General features: G+C 37.0%; 2 protein-coding genes across 3 annotated transcripts in view; one reads left to right on the forward strand and one right to left on the reverse strand.

The window, feature by feature from the left end:
* The window catches only part of ATAD5 (ATPase family AAA domain containing 5), a 40638-nt gene extending 29200 nt beyond the window's left edge, over positions 1-11438 (forward strand). The window contains exons 19-23 of one of the 2 annotated variants that reach the window (XM_057536927.1): positions 5932-6112; positions 8056-8237; positions 8744-9609; positions 10072-10227; positions 10334-11438. In XM_057536927.1, coding sequence (XP_057392910.1) covers positions 5932-6112; positions 8056-8237; positions 8744-9609; positions 10072-10227; positions 10334-10412 — 1464 coding nt within the window. In that variant the 3' untranslated portion in view covers positions 10413-11438. Of the gene's footprint in view, positions 1-5931; positions 6113-8055; positions 8238-8743; positions 9610-10068; positions 10228-10333 lie in introns of both variants that reach the window. The other variant, XM_057536926.1, reaches the window with a different exon arrangement.
* Positions 11439-13033: 1595 nt separating this feature from the next.
* TEFM (transcription elongation factor, mitochondrial) lies at positions 13034-17751 on the reverse strand. The gene is made up of 4 exons (XM_007190139.2): positions 17636-17751; positions 15947-16410; positions 14663-14812; positions 13034-13864 (listed from the first exon to the last, which is right to left on the reverse strand). The coding sequence occupies exons 1-4, from the start codon at positions 17664-17666 to the stop codon at positions 13427-13429; spliced, it is 1083 nt and encodes a 360-aa protein (XP_007190201.1). The 5' UTR covers positions 17667-17751; the 3' UTR covers positions 13034-13426.
* Positions 17752-18689: the final 938 nt, after the last annotated feature.

Consider the following 18689-nt stretch of genomic DNA (forward strand, 5'->3'; position numbering starts at 1 on the left):
TATTTGTTTAGCTTTTTAAGAATCTGCCAGATAGGTTTCCAGTGCATGAGAATTCTGGCAAGTGTTGTCAGTCTTTTTAACTTTGGCCATGGTAGTGGTATCCATCTGTGTGTGTGCATGTTTGCTTTCTGTTAATTAGCTTTCAAGTATAGTTTATTTACAGTAAAATACACCCACTTCAAGTGTATGGTTCAATGAATTTTGACAAATGTAGTTACAGAACATGTCCATCAAGATAGAGAACATCTTTATTATTTCCAAAAGTTCCCTTGTGTGCCGTTGTGTTCTGTCCTTTGTCCTAACCCCTCGGCCCTGCCGACTACCAGTATGTTTTCTGTCACTGTAATTTTGCCAATTGTAGAATTTCATGTCAATAGAATCTTATAATATGTAGTATTTTTTACTTAGTTTCTTTCACACACCATAATGCTTTTTCAGATTTGCTCATATTACCTGTGCCAGTAGTTTCTTTCCTTTTTTTTTTTTAATAAGTTTATTTATATATTTATATATATTTTATTTTTGGCTGCGTTGGGTCTTCGTTGCTGCGAAGGGGCTTTCTCTAGTTGCGGTGAGCGGGGGCTACTCTTTGTTGTGATGCGCGGGCTTCTCAATGTGGTGGCTTCTCTTGTTGTGGAGCACAGGCTCTAGGCGTGGGCTTCAGTAGTTTGTGGCATGCAGGCTCAGTAGTTGTGGCTCACGGGCTCTAGAGCGCAGGCTCAGTAGTTGTGGCGCACGGGCTTAGTTGCTCCATGGCATGTGGGATCTTCCCGGGCCAGGGCTTGAACCCGTGTCCCCTGCATTGGCAGGCGGATTCTTAACCACTGTGCCACCAGGCAAGTCCCTTTCCTTTTTATTAATGAGTAGTATTCCACTGTATGGATATACCTTACATATATGAATATGTCTATCATATTCACCTACTGATAGACATTTGGGTTGTTTACAGTTAAACTGTTATAAATAAAGCTGCTGTGAATATTCACATTGAAGTCTTTGTCTGGACATATATATTTCCATTTCTTTTACTTAAATACTTGTAGGTAATTGTTGGTCCACTAAACAGAAGAGCCTGACAATCTATTTTCTGAAGTTTTCCAATGATTTGCATTCCCACTAGCAATGTATGAGAGTCCAGTTATTTTTCACATACTTACCAGCACTTGGAATTGTCCATTTGTTTGATTTTATTCATGTTAATAATTACATATTGGTATCTCCTTGTGGTTTTAATTTGCATTTCCTAAATGACTTATGATGTTGAGCATCTTTTTCATATGTCCCATTTACCATCAATATTTCTTCTTTGTTGAAGTGTATGTTCAAATCTTTTGCCCATTTTTTAAATCAGTTGTTTGTCTTCTTACTGAATTTTAGCAGTTCTTTTTATATTCTAGTACCAGTTTGTATTAGATATGTGTTTTGTAGATATTTTTCCCCAGTTTGTGGCTTATCTTTTCTTTCTTTTTTTTGTAAAGAGTAGTTAAAAGTTTTTAATTTTAATGAAGTCCAGTTTACCAAGTTTTCCTTTTATTTGTTTATGATTTTTGTATCCTATTTCAGAAATCTTTACCAAACCTAAGCTTACAAAGATTTTGTCTTAGAAGAGTTGTAGTTATAGCTCTTAGATATAGGTCTTTGATCTTTTAAGTTCAAAGTTTTGTATGCAATTGTAGGTAAGATGTATGATTCATTTGTTTTCCCAATAGATATCAGTTGTTCCAGCACTGTTTGTTGAAGGAGTCTTTTTTTCTATTGAAGTACTTTTCAGTTTTGTCATATATCAATAGGCTATGTATGCAGTCTTACTCTGTTCTATTTGTCCATGCAAAAATATGACATTGTCTCGGTTACTCTAGCTCTTTCGCAAGTCTTGAAATCAAGTAGAGTAGGTCCTCCAACTTTGTTCCTTTGCAAAATTGTTTTGGCTATCACATGTCATTAATTTCTCTTAATTTTAGAAATATGTTGTCAGTTTTTACAGTTTATTTTGGTGTTTTGATGGGAATTGCATTGGATCTATGCATCAATTTCGGGAGAACTGACATTTTAACAATATTGAGGTTTTTGATTCATGAACAGTTTCTTTATTAGGAGAGGGGGTTAATTTCTTTCAGCAATGTTTTGTCGTTTTCATTGTACAGACCTTGCACATATTTTGATAAATTTAGTCCTAGGTATTTAATGGTTTTTGATGTTATAGTAAATTACATTTTAAGATTTCAATTTCCTGGGAATTCCCTGGCGGTCCAGTGGTTAGGACTCTGCGCTTCCACTGCAGGAGGCCTGGGTTCAGTCCCTGGTTGGGGAACTATGATCCCGCAAGCCACGCACCGTGGCCAAATAAACAAAAAAAAAATTCCAATTTCCAGTTTTTTGCCAGTATATAGAAATACAATTGATTTTTGTATCATGTGACCTTGCTAAACTAAGTAGTTAGTTCTAGTAGTAGATTCCTTAGAATTTTCTATATTGATGGTCATGTCAGTTAAAACCACGTTTATTTCTTCCACTTTTATTTCTTCCTGTGCAATCTGTCCTTTAATTTCTTTTTGCCATATTCTAGTGGCTAGTGCCACCATACCTGCAGTATTGAATAGAATTTGGAGTGGCATCTCTCACTTGTTCCTAATGTTGGGGTGAAAGCAGTCATTCTTTCACCATTAAGTATGATATTTGCTGTATATTTTCATAGATGCTGTTTATCAGTTAGGTGAGAGTTTTTATTGTGAATGGTGTTGAATTTTGTCAAGTACTTTTTCTCCATCTTTTGAGACAATCTTATCATTTATCTTTTTGATTCTACTAATATGGTGAATGACATCGGTTGATTTTTTTTTTTTTAATTTTTTATTATTATTATTATTTATTTTATTTTATTTATTTATGGCTGTGTTGGGTCTTCATTTCTGTGCGAGGGCTTTCTCTAGTTGTGGCAAGCGGGGACCACTCTTCATCGCCGTGTGCGGGTCCCTTACTATCGTGGCCTCTCGTTGCGGAGCACAGGTTCCAGACGCACAGGCTCAGCAATTGTGGCTCACGGGCCCAGTTGCTCCGTGGCATGTGGGATCTTCCCAGACCAGGGCTCGAACCCGTGTCCCCTGCATTGGCAGGCAGATTCTCAACCACTGCGCCACCAGGGAAGCCCGGTTGATTTTTTTAATGTCAGACCCGTCTTGCATTCTTAGGATAACATGGTCACGATGTATTATGTCCTTTATATATTTCTGGATTTGATTTGCTCATATTTTGTTATGGATTTTTGTATCTACATTCATGAAGGATATTGGTGTATAGTTTCCAGGCCATATGAGATGGGTTAGGACTTATTTTTTAGTAGTTTCTTTAGAGATTAAAATATGCATCCTGAGATTTGCATATTATACTGATTTACAGAGAATCTAAGAACCTTGTAGAAATATAAGTCCATTTACCATCCCTCTATCTTTTATGCTTTAATTTTCAAATATTTTATGTTTACACCATTACAAACTTGATACAATGCTCTGTTTTTTGCTTTAGCCAGTCATATGTTTTAAAGAAATTAAGAGGGTAAAAAGTTGAGTTTATGTTTACCTATATGCTTGTAAATTTTGATGTTCTTCACTTCTTTATGAAGATCTGAGTTTTTCTTTGGTTTTGTTTCTCTTCAGCCTGAAGGACTTCATTAGCATTTCTTATAGAACAGGTCTGCTGGCAGTGGATGACATTAGATTTCCTTCAGTTTTTCCATCAGTATTTTACACATGTCATTTCATTGTTTTTTTGGTCACGACTGTTTCTGTTATGTTACATAACAGAACGTCTTCATAACGTCAGCAGTTTAAAAATTTATTTATTTTTTTGCCTCATATGTAGTGTGTCATTTTCTTCTAGATGCCTTCAGGATACTCTCTTTACCTTTAGTTTTCAGCAGTTTGCTTGTGATGTTCCTAGGTATTATTTTTCATATTTGTACTGCTTGTGGTTCTTGGATATCTATAATCCTTAATTATATATCATTCCTCCAATTAGGGAAGTTTTTAGTCTTATTTTTTCAAATTTATTTTATTTTCCTTTTCTCTCTTTATCCCTTCTGGGGATTTAATTACAGGTAGGTTAGACACTTTACATTGTCCCGCATGTCACTGAGGTGTGCTGTTTCCTCCCTAACCCCCCAGTTTTTTCTGTTTGTACTTCTGCTTTGGTGATTTATATTGATTTATCTTCGAGTTACTGACCCTTTTTTCCTGCCATCTCCTTTCTTCCATGAGGCCCATCCACTGTATTCTAATATTACGGTTTTTAGTTTTACGATTTTTATTTGCTTCTTTTTTATAGTTTCTATTTTTCTGCTGAGATTTCCTGTTTGTTCATTATAAGCATGTTTTCCTTAAGCATAGTTTTACTAGCTGTTCTAAAATTCTTTGTTGCTAATTCCAACTTCTTTGTCATCTTGTGATCAGTCTCTATTGATTGTCTTGTCTCTGAGGTATTGGTTACTTTTCCTATTTCTTTGTATGTCTAGTGGTTTTAGATTTTTATCTTGTACTTTGTGAATGATACATATACCAGTACATATTCTGGTTTCTGTTATGTTCCTCTGAACAAGTATTCTCCTGTTCAACTAAAATTCTGTTCAGTGCTTTTAGTTTTAGCTGGGCTGCTTTGAGACAGGCTCACACATGTGAAGTTCAAGCATCAACCAGTGATTTGCATTCTCCTTTATAGCTAGAATTTCTGTTTCTCTACCTTTGTGGACCTCCCCTCTCACTTTCCAGCTGCTGCAGTCATCCCAAACTCTGTCCCTTGGTTCAAGCCAGTAACACTGTGAGTTTCTATCTGAGTTTTAGCTCCACTGCTGTAGCCTGCACTCAGTCAAAAATCAGTTTTAAAAGGTGTGGTGGGGATTCACCCAGGGCCATTTCATTTTTCTGAGTGTTGATTTTCCTTCCATTTTCTTTTGCCTTTGGTTACTCTTTTGTTCATTCAGGTAGTTGGCTTTTTATATTTTTTTGTAGTTGATTATAGAATTTATAGTTATTATCGATGGTAAGGTTTGTCTGATAGTAGGTACTCCTTTGTTATTGAAAGCAGAATTCCCAGTCTGTGGGAAGCAGAAGTCCCAGATGTGTGCAAGAATAATATGTATGTATAGAATAAAGTCAAAGATATCATATGGGAAAATTTTTTTTAATTGTCTTGTTTACTGTAATGTAAAAATGCTAGTGGTCTTGTAAAATCTGTGAAATGTGAATATAATTTTATATGTTTTAGCTCTTCAAGGTAAAAAGCTTTCCGTAAACAACAATGGGAAGAGAATTGTACATATTTTGTTATTTTATAAAAAACATAGCAATATTAATTGTACAGTAACTAAAATGAAAAAAATGTACTTGGTTTATTTACTGCCAACAAATAACATGTATTTAAAATTTTTTCTTCTATTTCTTGCTTACATACATTTATTCTTTTATGCATGCATTGATATAATTTTTGAACTCTGGTTTTCAAAAATTATATGGTAGGTATTTTTCAGTACCACTGTAGTAGTCATATTTATCATTTTAATGGCTGTAAAATGTTCCATCAAGTTGTACCATTATTTAATCCTAAGGGATTTTCTTAAGGTTTAATAAAATGGCCTTCAGGATTCAGGTTGGAGGATCTCCCATAAAATTTTCCTTGCTGTCTCAGACTATATACAGTTAATAAAAGAAGTTTATGTAAATGCTTTTAATTTGGTACCATATTCCTTTATATTTTTCTAGATCAATCATTCTCAATAAGAGCTTAAGATATTGTGAATCTTAGCAAAATTTGGCTTGCTTTTTGATATGTTATTGATGTATTTCTGTTAACTCTGCGGTTGACCATGTTTCTTTCCTGTGTCTCTCTCCCTCCTACCCCCACCTCTCCCCTTCTGTCTCTCTCTTTCTCTTACTCTCTCAGCTAAATGTTGCCAGCTACCTACAGATGATCTGCTTGACTGAGAATTTTAGAACCGATGTAAAAGATTTTGTAACATTGCTAACTGCAAATACTTGTGATATCAGAAAAAGTATCCTTTACTTACAATTCTGGATTAGAAGTGGAGGTGGATTTTTAGAAGAAAGGCCATTACCTTTTTGCCGTAAGTTGATTTGTTGTAAAAGAAATTTCTGTAATGGGATCCTATATTAAAATATATGCTGTACCAAAATATTTGAAAGATTATAAAAATTTTGAGCATTGAGGTATCATGTTAATATTAAAAGAAACATACATACATCAACTTAGTTGATGAAAAGTTTTGTAAGCATTAAATGTGGGTAAATACAATTAAACTGAACCTGGAACAAATGGTTACTTGTACATTTATAAACATAGTTTCTTATAAACAAATAGAATTATATTATTTAGTAACTTCCTTTTTTCACTTATTAAAAAAATAAGTATTGGTAATTTTTCCATATGTAAATTATTTTTAAATGACTGTATTGTAAGTTCCTTTTCAGCTTCCCTAATAGCCTATAATTCTCTCTTTCCTAAGAACTCTATTATTTCAGAAATGCTTTATTTTATTTCTTATCAATCTTCAGTCATTGTTACCTAATTCAAGTCACAGACATTTACTGAGGACTTTCTCCATGCCAGGTCCTGTGTTTATATGAATAAGACATGGTTCCTTCCCTGAAGAAGTTCATAGTTTGTGGTTTCCATGCTCCATAGTCACAGTTCTGTAGTTACAGATCCTGCTCTGGGAAATATACAAATATTTAATTTTAAAAAAGGTGAAGTTCTGTAATATTAATCCCTTATTGGTTTTCAGATTAGTTCAAAATTTAATATCTTATTTTTTTTCAAAGTATTTAATTCAATCTAGGCTGGCAGTTTTAACTATTTCTTAGAAGTAAATATGATAAATAAGACATGGATCATATCCTATTTTAAACAAAATAGTTAATAACTATCACCATATTACTGGTTATAAAATGCAGTACCAAGAACTTTAGCATTATTTCTTTTCTTGAAGATCTTAAATGCATTTCATTCCTGTCTTAAAAAAAACACACAGATACACACTCATTGGAAATCAAACAATACAGAAGTATATAATGTAAAAAGTAAAAGATCTTCCCCCACTTCTTAAAGGTAGCTACTGTTAGACCTTTATCTATGCATATACAAATATTGCTACCTACTTATTTAGCAAAATTAACCAGTACTATATGTATTGTTAAACAATTTGCTTTTTCTTAACCTCACAATTTATTGTCAGTACGTATAGTTCTAGCCCTCTCTTTTTCACAGCTGCGTGCTATTCCATAATATAAAGTGGATGTAACATAATTTAATTAACCATTACCTACTAGGTGACATTTAAGTCATCTTCAGTTTGTCGTTAAAGTATGCAGTGAATATCTTTTTTAGTTTTGCCAATTTAGAAGGTGAAAAATGAATGGTATCTTATTTCAATTTCCATTTCCATGATCACTGGTAAAATCGTACATCTTTTTATGAGTTTATTCGATATTTGTGTTTCTTCTGTGACTTGCCTGTGCAGTCCTTGTCCTTTTTTCTGTTGGATTGTTTTGTAAGCCCACCCCACACCCCAGCCCCACTTAACCTATGTAGAAATCGTGTTTGTATTGTACGCTTTATGAATTAGATGCATACGGGGAGAATAACAAAATGAGGATTAGGTCCAAAAAATGCCTAAGGCGACTTCCCTGGTGGCGCAGTGGTTAAGAATCCGCCTGCCAATGCAGGGGACGTGAGTTCAATCCCTGGCCCGGGAAGATCCCACATGCCGCGGAGCCAGTAAGCCCGTGTGCCACAACTACTGAGCCTGCGCTCTGGAGCCCATGCTCTGCAACAGGAGAGGCCACGACGCATTGCAACTAAGAGTGGTCCCCCTTGGCTGCAACTAGAGAGGGCCTGCCCACAGCAAAGACCCAACACAGCCAAAAACAAATAGATAAATAAATACATTTATTTAAAAAAAATGCCAAAGGATCTTGGATTTTAAATAATTGCTTGCTACAATTTGATAAAAATATGGATAGCTAAGGTTTTCTTTTACTAATTTTGTAGGAGGAAATAGCAGAAATGTACAACTTGTTTGCTCTGAAGATGACCCTGATTCCAAAAATAATGCTAAAAATACTAAAAGGAATCCAACGGACCTTCCCAAATGTGACACTGGCTGTGCTGAGACCTTGTTTGGCCTTAAGAACATTTTTTCCCCATCTGAAGACTTATTTTCATTTTTGAAGGTATTTTCAGTGTCTAGTAAATTTATGTTCTTTTTCATCTTCCCAACACTCACTTCTGTCTTTTGAATCTTAAGGTTAACTTAAATTTACCAGTAATTTTTACAGGCTTCAGATTTCTGATTTTAGCACATTGTACCACTTTGACAAATGGTGCATAGGCATTGCTCTAAATGTATATTATAGAATTTAGAATAGAACTTAGAAGTATTTCAGATAAAAAAAGACAATTTCAGAACAGTAGTTTTTAAGCAAATGAGCTTCTAATGATTGAATTAGGGTATATACTGACTATTAGAGAATTTAATTTTTTAAATTAACAGTCTAAGTTAATCTTTTAGACTCATGATACTATTTGATGTATTAGGGAAGAGTAGGTTAATAAAATTATGAGGGTTAGCGACTCATTACTTTGAAAATAGATAGGAATGACACTATATTCATATAGGTAGAAAAATGTTCAGACTATGTACTGTTATGACATTTCTTTACTCAATATTGTTTTTCAGCACAAAATCAGAACAAAGGAAGAATGGCATAAGCTCATCCAGCTTCTTACAGAATTCCAAATGCGGAATGTAGATTTCTTATATAGTAATCTTGAGTTCATTCTACCATTACCTGTTAATATCATTCCAGAAACAGAAAACTTTTCTGGTTCATCAGTAAGTGTGGACACCAATGCAGCAACAAAAAATATGAAATGTCTTGCTAGGAAACCTTCTGAAGGAGAGAAGCCATTGAAAAAGTCACAAAAAAAGAAACGTAAGAAAAAGATGGTAATTTTAGATGATAGTGACTTATTTGACACCGAATTGGACTTTTCTGATGAATTTATTAGCCTTTCCTCTGCATCTTCTCCAAATTCAGAAGAAAGCAAAGCCAGAGATAAAGAAAGCAATCCAGAGACAAAGAAACTAAACAAATGTCTAGAGTCAAAAGTTGAATCTATTCCTCGTTCTCCTAAAACACCAGCAGAAAAAAAATATTCTGTCCTTGTTTCTCACTGTTTAAATTCTCTCACTGAGTTCATGGACAACATGTCCTTCTTAGATGCCCTTTTAACTGATGTAAGGGAACATAGGGAATTTGGTAAAAATGATTTTGGCTGGACAAATGGAAAGGTTAAAAGTGGACTTTGTGATGAGTTCAGTCTCGAGAGTAGTGATGGATGGACTTCTCAAAGCTCTGGAGAATTAAAGGCAGCTGTAGAAGCTCTCAGCTTTACTAAATGTTCTTCTACTATTTCAAAAGCGTTGGAAACCTCCCTGAATTCTTGCAAGAAAGTAGGAAAAGATCCAACAAAAGAACTTACATTTTATGTTTCACAAAAGTGCAACAATGTACACTTCAGTCAGTCAGCAGCTAATTTAGAGTAAGTCTTGACTTCTGTTTACTTTTTATTTTTAAATAATAAATGGTAAAGGGGAAATTATTAGTTTCTTTCTCTTACTAATTTTGAAATGCTGGGCTTTATTGATCATGGTAAGCCCTTCATATTAATAATGTAGCTTCTAATGAGACAGTTAAGGAGACCAGCCTGATTGCTGGGAAGAAAAAGTGAGAGATTGGGGTGGGGGTTAGATTTGGGAGACTCTTGGATAACAGGGAAGGGGTCTGGATTTGCTGTGCAGACAGCAGGTAGCCATTAAAGTCTTTTCAGTATGGGAGTGACTGATGTGTTGAAAATGATATAGGAAGTGAATCTGGAATACAGTTAATCTAGTCTAGACCAGAAGCAGGGAGAAGCAGAGGCCAGCAGCTGGTTTTGGGATTGTTGCATTTTTATTGGGCATTAAAAATCAAAAGATAATGCATTACTTTTAATTTACAGCAGTGCTTGGAAGAGGATAGCAGTCATCAAAAGTGTGTTTTCGAGCCGATCTCTTCCAAACCTGGGTAATAGACAAGCTAGTATAATAGAATACTTGCCAACTCTTCGAAACATTTGTAAGACTGAGAAGCTAAAAGAACAAGGAAAAAGTAAAAGAAGGTAGTTTCTGTAAAAACATTTTACGTAACTATTTCAAGATTGATTAATATTCTCATCTGATGGAACTATTAATATTTAAGTGTGTTTTTCCTTGTAATTTTGACAGATTCCTGCACTATCTTGAAGGAATTCATCTTAACATTTCAAAAGAGACTATGAACACTTTGGCAGCTGGCTTCCCTTAATATCCTACATTTACAGTGTCTTGTACAGATTCTTACATGGTCCTTAAGGGACATTTTTATAGTGATTTTCATGGAAGAGTTTATTTCTCTTAATGTACATTTAAAACAGACTATTTGTATATTTTTTATTAGTGTGTAAATATTTAGAATGAAAAGATTTGAGTTACAAATTGTATTTATAATTGTGGTAGTGGTGGGGTTTTTTTGAATTTTTTTGTATTATCTGATTTAGTGTTGTTGGAGTATTTTTGTATGTGTGTGAGCTGTTTCTAGAAGGTAGAGTTCACTGAACATTTCTAAAGGTGCTTCAGTGCTGAACTAATCCATAATTTTTCCCCTTCTGGTGACCCTTAATCCAGGCTGTGAATGTGAATCACCTAGGTGATAATCTTTTTTAAAAATAAGTTTACACAATCCAAAATACAAAATAACATGTATGATACATAAGCAAACTTCCTAGGAAAGAAATTTCAAAAAGTAAGATCTTCCTGATAAAATTATTTTTAGTGTACTCATCCAGCATATTCTACCATGTGAATCACTGAACCCGGACAAGGTGAAATCAAGATTATGAACTGTAGTTTTCATAAATCTTTTTTAGCAACCATACAAATGTGATATCTTGTATATTTTGACAACTCAAATCATTTGTACATTTTTCTTGTATTTTTATATCATCGATGTTTTATTTCATAAAGATATTAATGATAATATAAACACTTTGGACAAACTGCTATTCACTGAAACTGTAACAAAGGGTTCTACCCTAGGATTTCTACATGATAGCCATTTCGACTTAAGGTTATATTTTTGGAGAAAGTATATATTTTTAATTACAAGATTTTAAAATACCACATTTCACTTAAAATCATTTTTGCAATCAGATGTATCTGAAAGTAGTTTCCTATTTCAAGTGTTTATATATTAGCTTAATATTCAGTTACATTATCTGGTGAATTAATTTTCACTTCAAAAGGTAAGGATCCTAATTTTGTACAGTTGAAAAATAGATGTATACCTGTGTACAAAATGTTTTTACCTCTTATTTGTTCAACCTACCTTTTCTTGTATTGATAGTACACTGATTTAATTAAAGGCTAAAGCTAAAAGACTGCAATGTTTAGAGAGTTCCAGATGTAATCATCTGGGTAAATATGGATATTGTATAGGCTTGGATATAGGCTATATCTTATAGGTTTTGTCCCTGTACAAAAGAGAGAATAACATCTAAAGCATTTTTTTTTTTAAGTGTATGGATTTATTTTTTTCTACTGAATGCAAAAGTCCACTACCTGTAGAGCATTTACCAGTTAATTTGGTCTTTAATTATTAGAAAATTCGGATAATCCTCATCAATTGAGGAACCAAAGTAAAATAACTCCATAGAATTGTATTTAAATGATCAAAAACCAAGAAATAATGGGGGTATTTTCCTCCCTAATAGGGACACATTTAATATCTTTTTTTTTTTTTAAGGTTAAGCATAATTTTGAGAAATATTTTCTCAATTCTTAAAGGTTCCTGTAAGACTTAAGATTTACTTTTGTGATAAAAGTAACCAAATTTGATGACTCTTCAGTACTTAGCATCTTATCCTATAAATGTCTAATTTGGACACATTTCACTACAGCTATTTCCAGAAATGTGAGAAGTAGAATGCCACACATCTGGCATGAACAATTGAATAGTTGGTGAAACTGTTTACTAAAGTATAAAACAATGGCAAATGGGATGGTCAGGAGGAAAGAGAATGATTTCAGACGTGTACTTGGAGGTATCTACAACAGTTCCGAGGTGGAGATGCTCACGTGTACAGTCACATATGTAGAGATTTACATGTGCATGGCCACAAGTTTAGAGTGTACATCAAACTGCCTAGGGAGTTGGAGGTGCTGGAAGGGAGGACTTCCATGTATTTTATAGATTTCTGATTATTTGAATTTTTTTTTTCCCAACAAGTATACTTCACTTTTAGATTAAAGGAAAGAAAAGACTTAATGCTTTGACATCAGAGAGACTTGGGTTCAGTATAGGTGAGATATAATGAGGGCCTGAACTAAGGCAAGTCTAATGGAAATGGAGAGATGTGGGGAAAAAAGTGCTACTTTTCTCAAAAGATGGTCTGTTAAGTAAAATATTTCAAAGTTTAAAAATGAGCCTAGGGACTTCCCTGGTGGCACAGTGCTTAAGACTCTGCACTCCCAGTGGAGGGGGCCTGGGTTCGATCCCTGGTCAGGGAACTAGATCCCATATGCATGCTGCAACTGAGAGTTCACATGCCACAACTAAGGAGCCCACATGCTGCAACTAAGACCCGGCGCAACCAAATAAATAATGTAAAAAAAAAAAAATGAGCCTATTGGGCTTCCCTGGTGGTCCAGAGGTTAAGACTCCATGCTTCCACTGTAGGGGGCACAGGTTCGATCCCTGGTTGGGGAACTAAGATCCTGCATGCTGCGTGGTGCAGCCAAAAAAAAAAAAAATGAGCTTATTAAACAAAGCTTGTTTGTTTTGGGCTTAATAGTTGAGCTGATGAAAACTCCCTTCTGGAGGCAGTGCATCAAACCACATTGTACTTTCAGAGTAAGAAGAGGATTCCACAAGTTGTGTTATCAATTATATTTAGCTTTATTCCCACGGTGAGCACCATCCAGAAAATTCATTATTCCCTATTTTAACAGTATGATAATAATGCAAATCCTTCAGTATAGATGGCATTTGCCTTTTAAGGAAGATAACTTTGTTTCTTGTTTTGGATGTTTAGGGAACATCTTATTTTTTAACGCTTAAACCCAAAAGGCACAGAATCTCTTATTTATTGATTTAGCCTTGGTTTATTATTGTGTAAACCATTCAGTAGCCAAAAGTCTGACTTTCAACATCTAAATACACTCAAACTTATGTTTTCTTCTCCATTAACATGGATGTTCAGAACAGTTGGTTTTACAACTTCAGACCTAATAAATATAAATTAATATGATATTAAGAACATGTAACATACTAACGTCAGAATTTTAAGATTCAGTATTAAAAACTGCCAGTTCATAGAAGGCAATAGCTTGTAATAATGAATCATATAACTCTTCTACCCTGTATTGTTCAGTAGATGAAAACATCTGTCTGTAGCGGACTATCTTATCTGGTGGGAAGAATACCCGAGGCTCTTCTTTCAGTACAGACTCTGAGAGGAGCTGCTTCACTACCTCTTTTCCACTAGTCCGTGTGTCACCAATCATCAGTTCAAAGTGCTTCCCCACTGCGTTTCGATTCATGCTCAGCACCTGATGGCGGCCATCCCGGGTAAAAGTTGTATTCAGCAAGGCATATAGCATGGCTTCCATGATGTGGAAATGTAATAGTATAGGAAACAGAGATGAGTTCTGAAATGAAGGTCCTGTTTTCTCCAGAACATAGAAGTCGGCTTTAGGCATCTTTGAAACAACTGAAGAAATCTTTTTTGGGGGTGGTGGGGGGGGGAAAGGAGGGAAGATAAAATAAGTGAACAGAAATAATTCATTAAGTTTTATTGTTTGGGCCCCCTCTCTGTCCCACTTCTATTTTTTAAATATATAACTTACATAATATTGCTACTGACAATTCTGAAGTAATTGAAAAAGCACTTTATGAAGGGGTCAGGACAGCCAAGTTCTTTCTAGCAGGAACAAGCTGAGCTAAGACAAGTCAGTTAATCCTCCTAATTACTAGTTTCTTCATCTGTACAATGGGCTTCGTAATTCCTAAAAACTATATTGGCTTTAAGATTAGACAAAATTGTCTTATTTAGCTTTTAAAAAATTCTAGGGTAGAGTATATGGTTGGAATAACTAGCCTAGAATCAATCACCTCTGCAACTGACTAATCACATCATATACTTGATTGAACCAGTTTTCATAGATATAATCAGGATGATCATTACTGCCCATCTCACCAGGTTTTGAAGACTAAATGAGACAATAAGTAATAGCGTTTGAAGAGTAAGCTTTATAAATATGGTAATGAAGTTTCTTAACATTTAGAGTAATATACTTTACCACTGATTTTCTCAGGATCTGCCTTTGATTCATAAGGCATTTCTTGAAATAAATGATTCAATTTTTTAAAAATCGTTAAGTGATGGAAAACATAGGAATGGGTGAATAATAAGTACCAAAAGAAAACCCATCCTTACTATCTTATTTCATTCCTTTTAGGACTAAAAGACGACACAAGTAGCTCTAGCAGGTAGGGCTTTGGAGGTGCAACTGCCTTACCTCTTCTAAGTAGGCAGATGATAGGTACGTTCCTTTCATCAATCGGCAATATTCAGTTTGCTGCCAGTCCAGCACTGCCAATTGACGATCAAGGTGAGCCCAGGCAATTCTTCGAGTACCAGAAACAATGGATACAATACTATTAATTGCCTAAAACAAAAAAGGCTGGTTTAATTACAAGTGTAAACATTTTAACATATATAATTTAAGATACAAACTCAGAAATCCAAATTATGTAATAGAAGTATATTTACAGTTTATGAACTAAGAATTGTTAAAGAGTAATTATTACTAAAAGGTAACCAGTAGCAGTCTTTTACTTGTTGAACAGAACTTTTACTTGTTCTCAGCACCTAGCTCAAAGTAGGCATTCAAATATTCAAATGTTGCTGGGGAATGTGCCAGATACTGAGAAACAAGGGACATAACCATATATTATAAGAAATGCCACCATACAAGTTACACTGTAGAGAGGAGAAATGGTCAGGAAGACTTACCGGAGGACTAGGAGAATGAGTAAAGTGGTAAACAGGGAGTTATTTCACCCAGATATCTGCAAATACAGGCTGACACCTCTCACTCAGGCAGTGGAATAAAGAGTGCAAGTGGGAAAAGGGCAGAGGGGTAGGCAGATTTCTGCAAAAAGTAACTTCCTTTATCCTGAGAGCTACAGGGAGCCACCAAAGCATATAACATTCAGGTGTAACATGAGATACACACTTCAGGAAGAACATGGACAGCTCTGTGGAAGGTGGACGGGAGGCGTCTATAGACTAGAGGTGGGGATTTGTGTTAGGTGCCTGTTGCACGACAAAGTATTAAGAATCTAGGTCACAGTGAAGAAGCACAAGAAACAGATCAGAAGTAATAGGAGTAGAATTAACATGTGAGATGAAGGAGGAGCCTAGGAAAACAGCCATATATCTTCTCAACATTCCTCCTAAATAAGTCTTGCCCAGACCTACTTCTCTACATCAACTGTCCTTTCTTCCTAGAATGCCTTCCTCTTCCTGCTAGCCTAGTTCTCTCTCCATGATCCAGGCTGAGTTCTTCTAGTAAACATTCCCCAACCCACAGTTCTCTCCTCTAAATTGCCAATTTACTACCTGTACATCTCATACTTTGAGAATAACCATATAATAGATTATCTATTTATATGTGTATCTCTGGGCCCACCAACTAAACTATAATCTGCCTGAAGAACCCCGTCTTGGTGCTCAGAATAGTGCTTTGGTTCTCAAATATTTAGGCAGTATAAGACGCATTAAGAAAAAAAGAGTATACCTTAAGTCTCTCTCTTCCTATTTCTGGTTTGATGAGCTTTCTCAAGAGACGATTTTCCTGTAACTTCCTTTTTTTCCCTCCAGTCTCTGGATTAAGAATGGAGTTACAAACTTGAATGGTGGTTTTATACTGGAACAAGGGCACATTCATTAAACTCTCCAAATTCTGAAATGGCCCGAACTTTTCTCTGTGGTCTACAATGCTGAGGGACTTTTTTCCACGGAGCAATGTGAAAGCTTCAAGTTCTTTATTAGACGCTGTATTCAACACATGCAAGATAGAAGCCTGCTGTTCTGAAGAGAAGAGCTTGTCAAGTGCCTTTCCAGACTCCTTTGCGTTTTCATCAGAAAAATCAACATGGGGAATAATTTTCTTTGGTGCAGTGGATTTTTTCCGATAGCAGGAATTATGTAGGGACTGGAATAAGGAGGACCCTAATGGAACTGGAAAACATCTCCACCTCCCTAAAAGGAAATTTTAGCAAAATGTAAGTTGAGACGTCTTAGTTCCTTTTAGCATTAGTTGTGGCCTAACCAGAGCCTTTGCAAAGTGACATTGACTTTCCTATAATTTAACAACTAGTGGGGTTTCCCTGATGGCGCAGTGGTTAAGAATCCGCCTGCCAATGCAGGGGACACGGGTTCGAGCCGTGGTCCGGGAGATCCCACATGCCGCGGAGCAACTAGGCCTGTGCGCCACAGCTACTGAGCCTGCGCTCTAGAGCCCGCGAGCCACAACTACTGAGGCCGCGTGCCACAACTACTGAAGCCCGCGTGCCTAGAGCCCGTGCTCCACAACAAGAGAAGCCGCCACAATGAGTAGCCCCCGCTCGCTGCAACTAGAGAAAGCCCATGTGCAGCAACGAAGACCCAACACAACCAAAAAGAAAGAAAGAACTAGCGGATCATATCTATAAGAGATATCTTCTGATTTTTATGGATAACGCCTAGGTTTTATTACCTAGAAATCTTATTTTATGTCCCTAAAGAAGCATGTATTTAAAAAATGATTTCAACTGCTTAACGTTTTTGAAATTTTTAACAGAAATCTTTTTCCAATTAATAGATCTTTTTAACAATATTTATCTTCAATAGTTTCTTTCTCATCCAGTGGAACCAAATAAAACTAAATTTTAGGGAATTCTCTGGCAGTCCAGTGGTCTAGGACTTGGTGCTTTCACTGCCAGGGCCAGGGTTCAATCCCTGGTGGGGGAACTAAGATCCCGCAAGCCACATGGTGCAGCCAAAAATAAGAGAAAAACAACCAAATTTTATACGTTTATAATAAATGTTTTAGCTGAGTGGTAGATTTAAGGGCGGTTTTTATTTTCTTTTGTACACTTTTCAAGATTTCTACCATGACTATATTTCTACAAAGAAGAAAAACCATATAAGGAGCAACTTTGTAAAACCAATGGAAACGTTGACATTGCGGCCACAGGACAATAACGCATCCAGAAGCAAGCAAGCAGCCGTTAGACTCTGAACCCTCCGCCCTCGGCCCAGTCCGAGGAGTCGCTCGTGGACCCCTAACCCAGGGAAGAAAGCACAACCGCTCCTAGGCTCGGCGACCAGAACCGCCCCGCCAACTCAGCGGGGACTCCAAGACACGGGACCCAAGGGGGAAATACTCCAGGACCAGGGGCTAATGTCAGACGGGAGATTCACCCAGTATTGCAGGCAACCCTACCTCCCGCCAAGAGGAGACTAAGGATGTTCATCTTCCACGTTAAAGCAGTAGGTTCCCGCGCCCGTCTTCCTCCACTAACTTCCGGTTCCTGCGTGCCTCGCCCAAAAGCGCCCAGCCTTTCAGTAGAAAGGTTCCAGCGGAAGCGGCGTTCCGGCCGGCCCGAGCTGGTTCCCGCTGGGCTGCGGGCAGCCGCTCCGCTGCGCCTCTGGGCAGACGCCGGCCGGGATTGTGCCGGGATCCGGAGCCCCCGGGTGCGCCGCAGGCTCCTTCCACTGCATCCGGGAAACGGCCTCGCCCTCTCCGGCCCCTGACTGCCGGTGAGCAGAATGTCTGGGAAGAAAACGCCTGGGCGGGTTTTAGCCTGTAGTTGGCAAGATCCCTCCTTTGGGGAGACTCTGGGTTTATTATCTAGGCATACAGATTGATGAGCTCCTTTTGGGGCCCTGCCTAGAGTCTGGTGGGGGAGTGTAGGCAGGAACATACATAACCAAATCACCAGGTAAAATGGAATAACTGGGACAGATGCGAGGTGGTGTTTCAGGAGCTCAAGGGGGGAACTGTGTGAAGACAGCCTTCGAGGAAGGGAGAGGTAGGAGGAGGTGGCTTTGACACTTGGCCTCGAAAGTGTCCTATTTGGAAGGGATGGAGGGAGCTGAGGCTGGCTCCAAATTTGGCTGGGCCTCGAATGCAGAATGGGGCAGCTGAATAGTTCCACGAGGTAACTGGAAACCACCGGGGCTTTTGTAGAGTCAGATCTGAGGTGTGTTTCTAAAAATTGGGGCATATGCCGAAGTGTGAGGCCGGATTGGAGGTAAAGAGCCTGGTAGCAAAGTGTATTTGGAAGCTAGTGTATCTTCTCAAGGGACAGGCAACCATAAGGAATTGAACCTGGGAGGTTGTGTGATCAGGCCACTCAGGATGGCTGTTCTCTTGCTCTCTGTACATCCCCTGCTGGAACAGTCCCTGCTTCTCCTACACCCTACTCAGGTGGCTGACCTTCGCTCCTAATCATAGAGCCTACTCAGTAAATGCCTTTGTACTTGCCCCCGGCCCC

This window comes from Balaenoptera acutorostrata, chromosome 20 (genome assembly GCF_949987535.1).
Source record: "Balaenoptera acutorostrata chromosome 20, mBalAcu1.1, whole genome shotgun sequence".
Lineage (NCBI taxonomy): Eukaryota > Metazoa > Chordata > Mammalia > Artiodactyla > Balaenopteridae > Balaenoptera > Balaenoptera acutorostrata.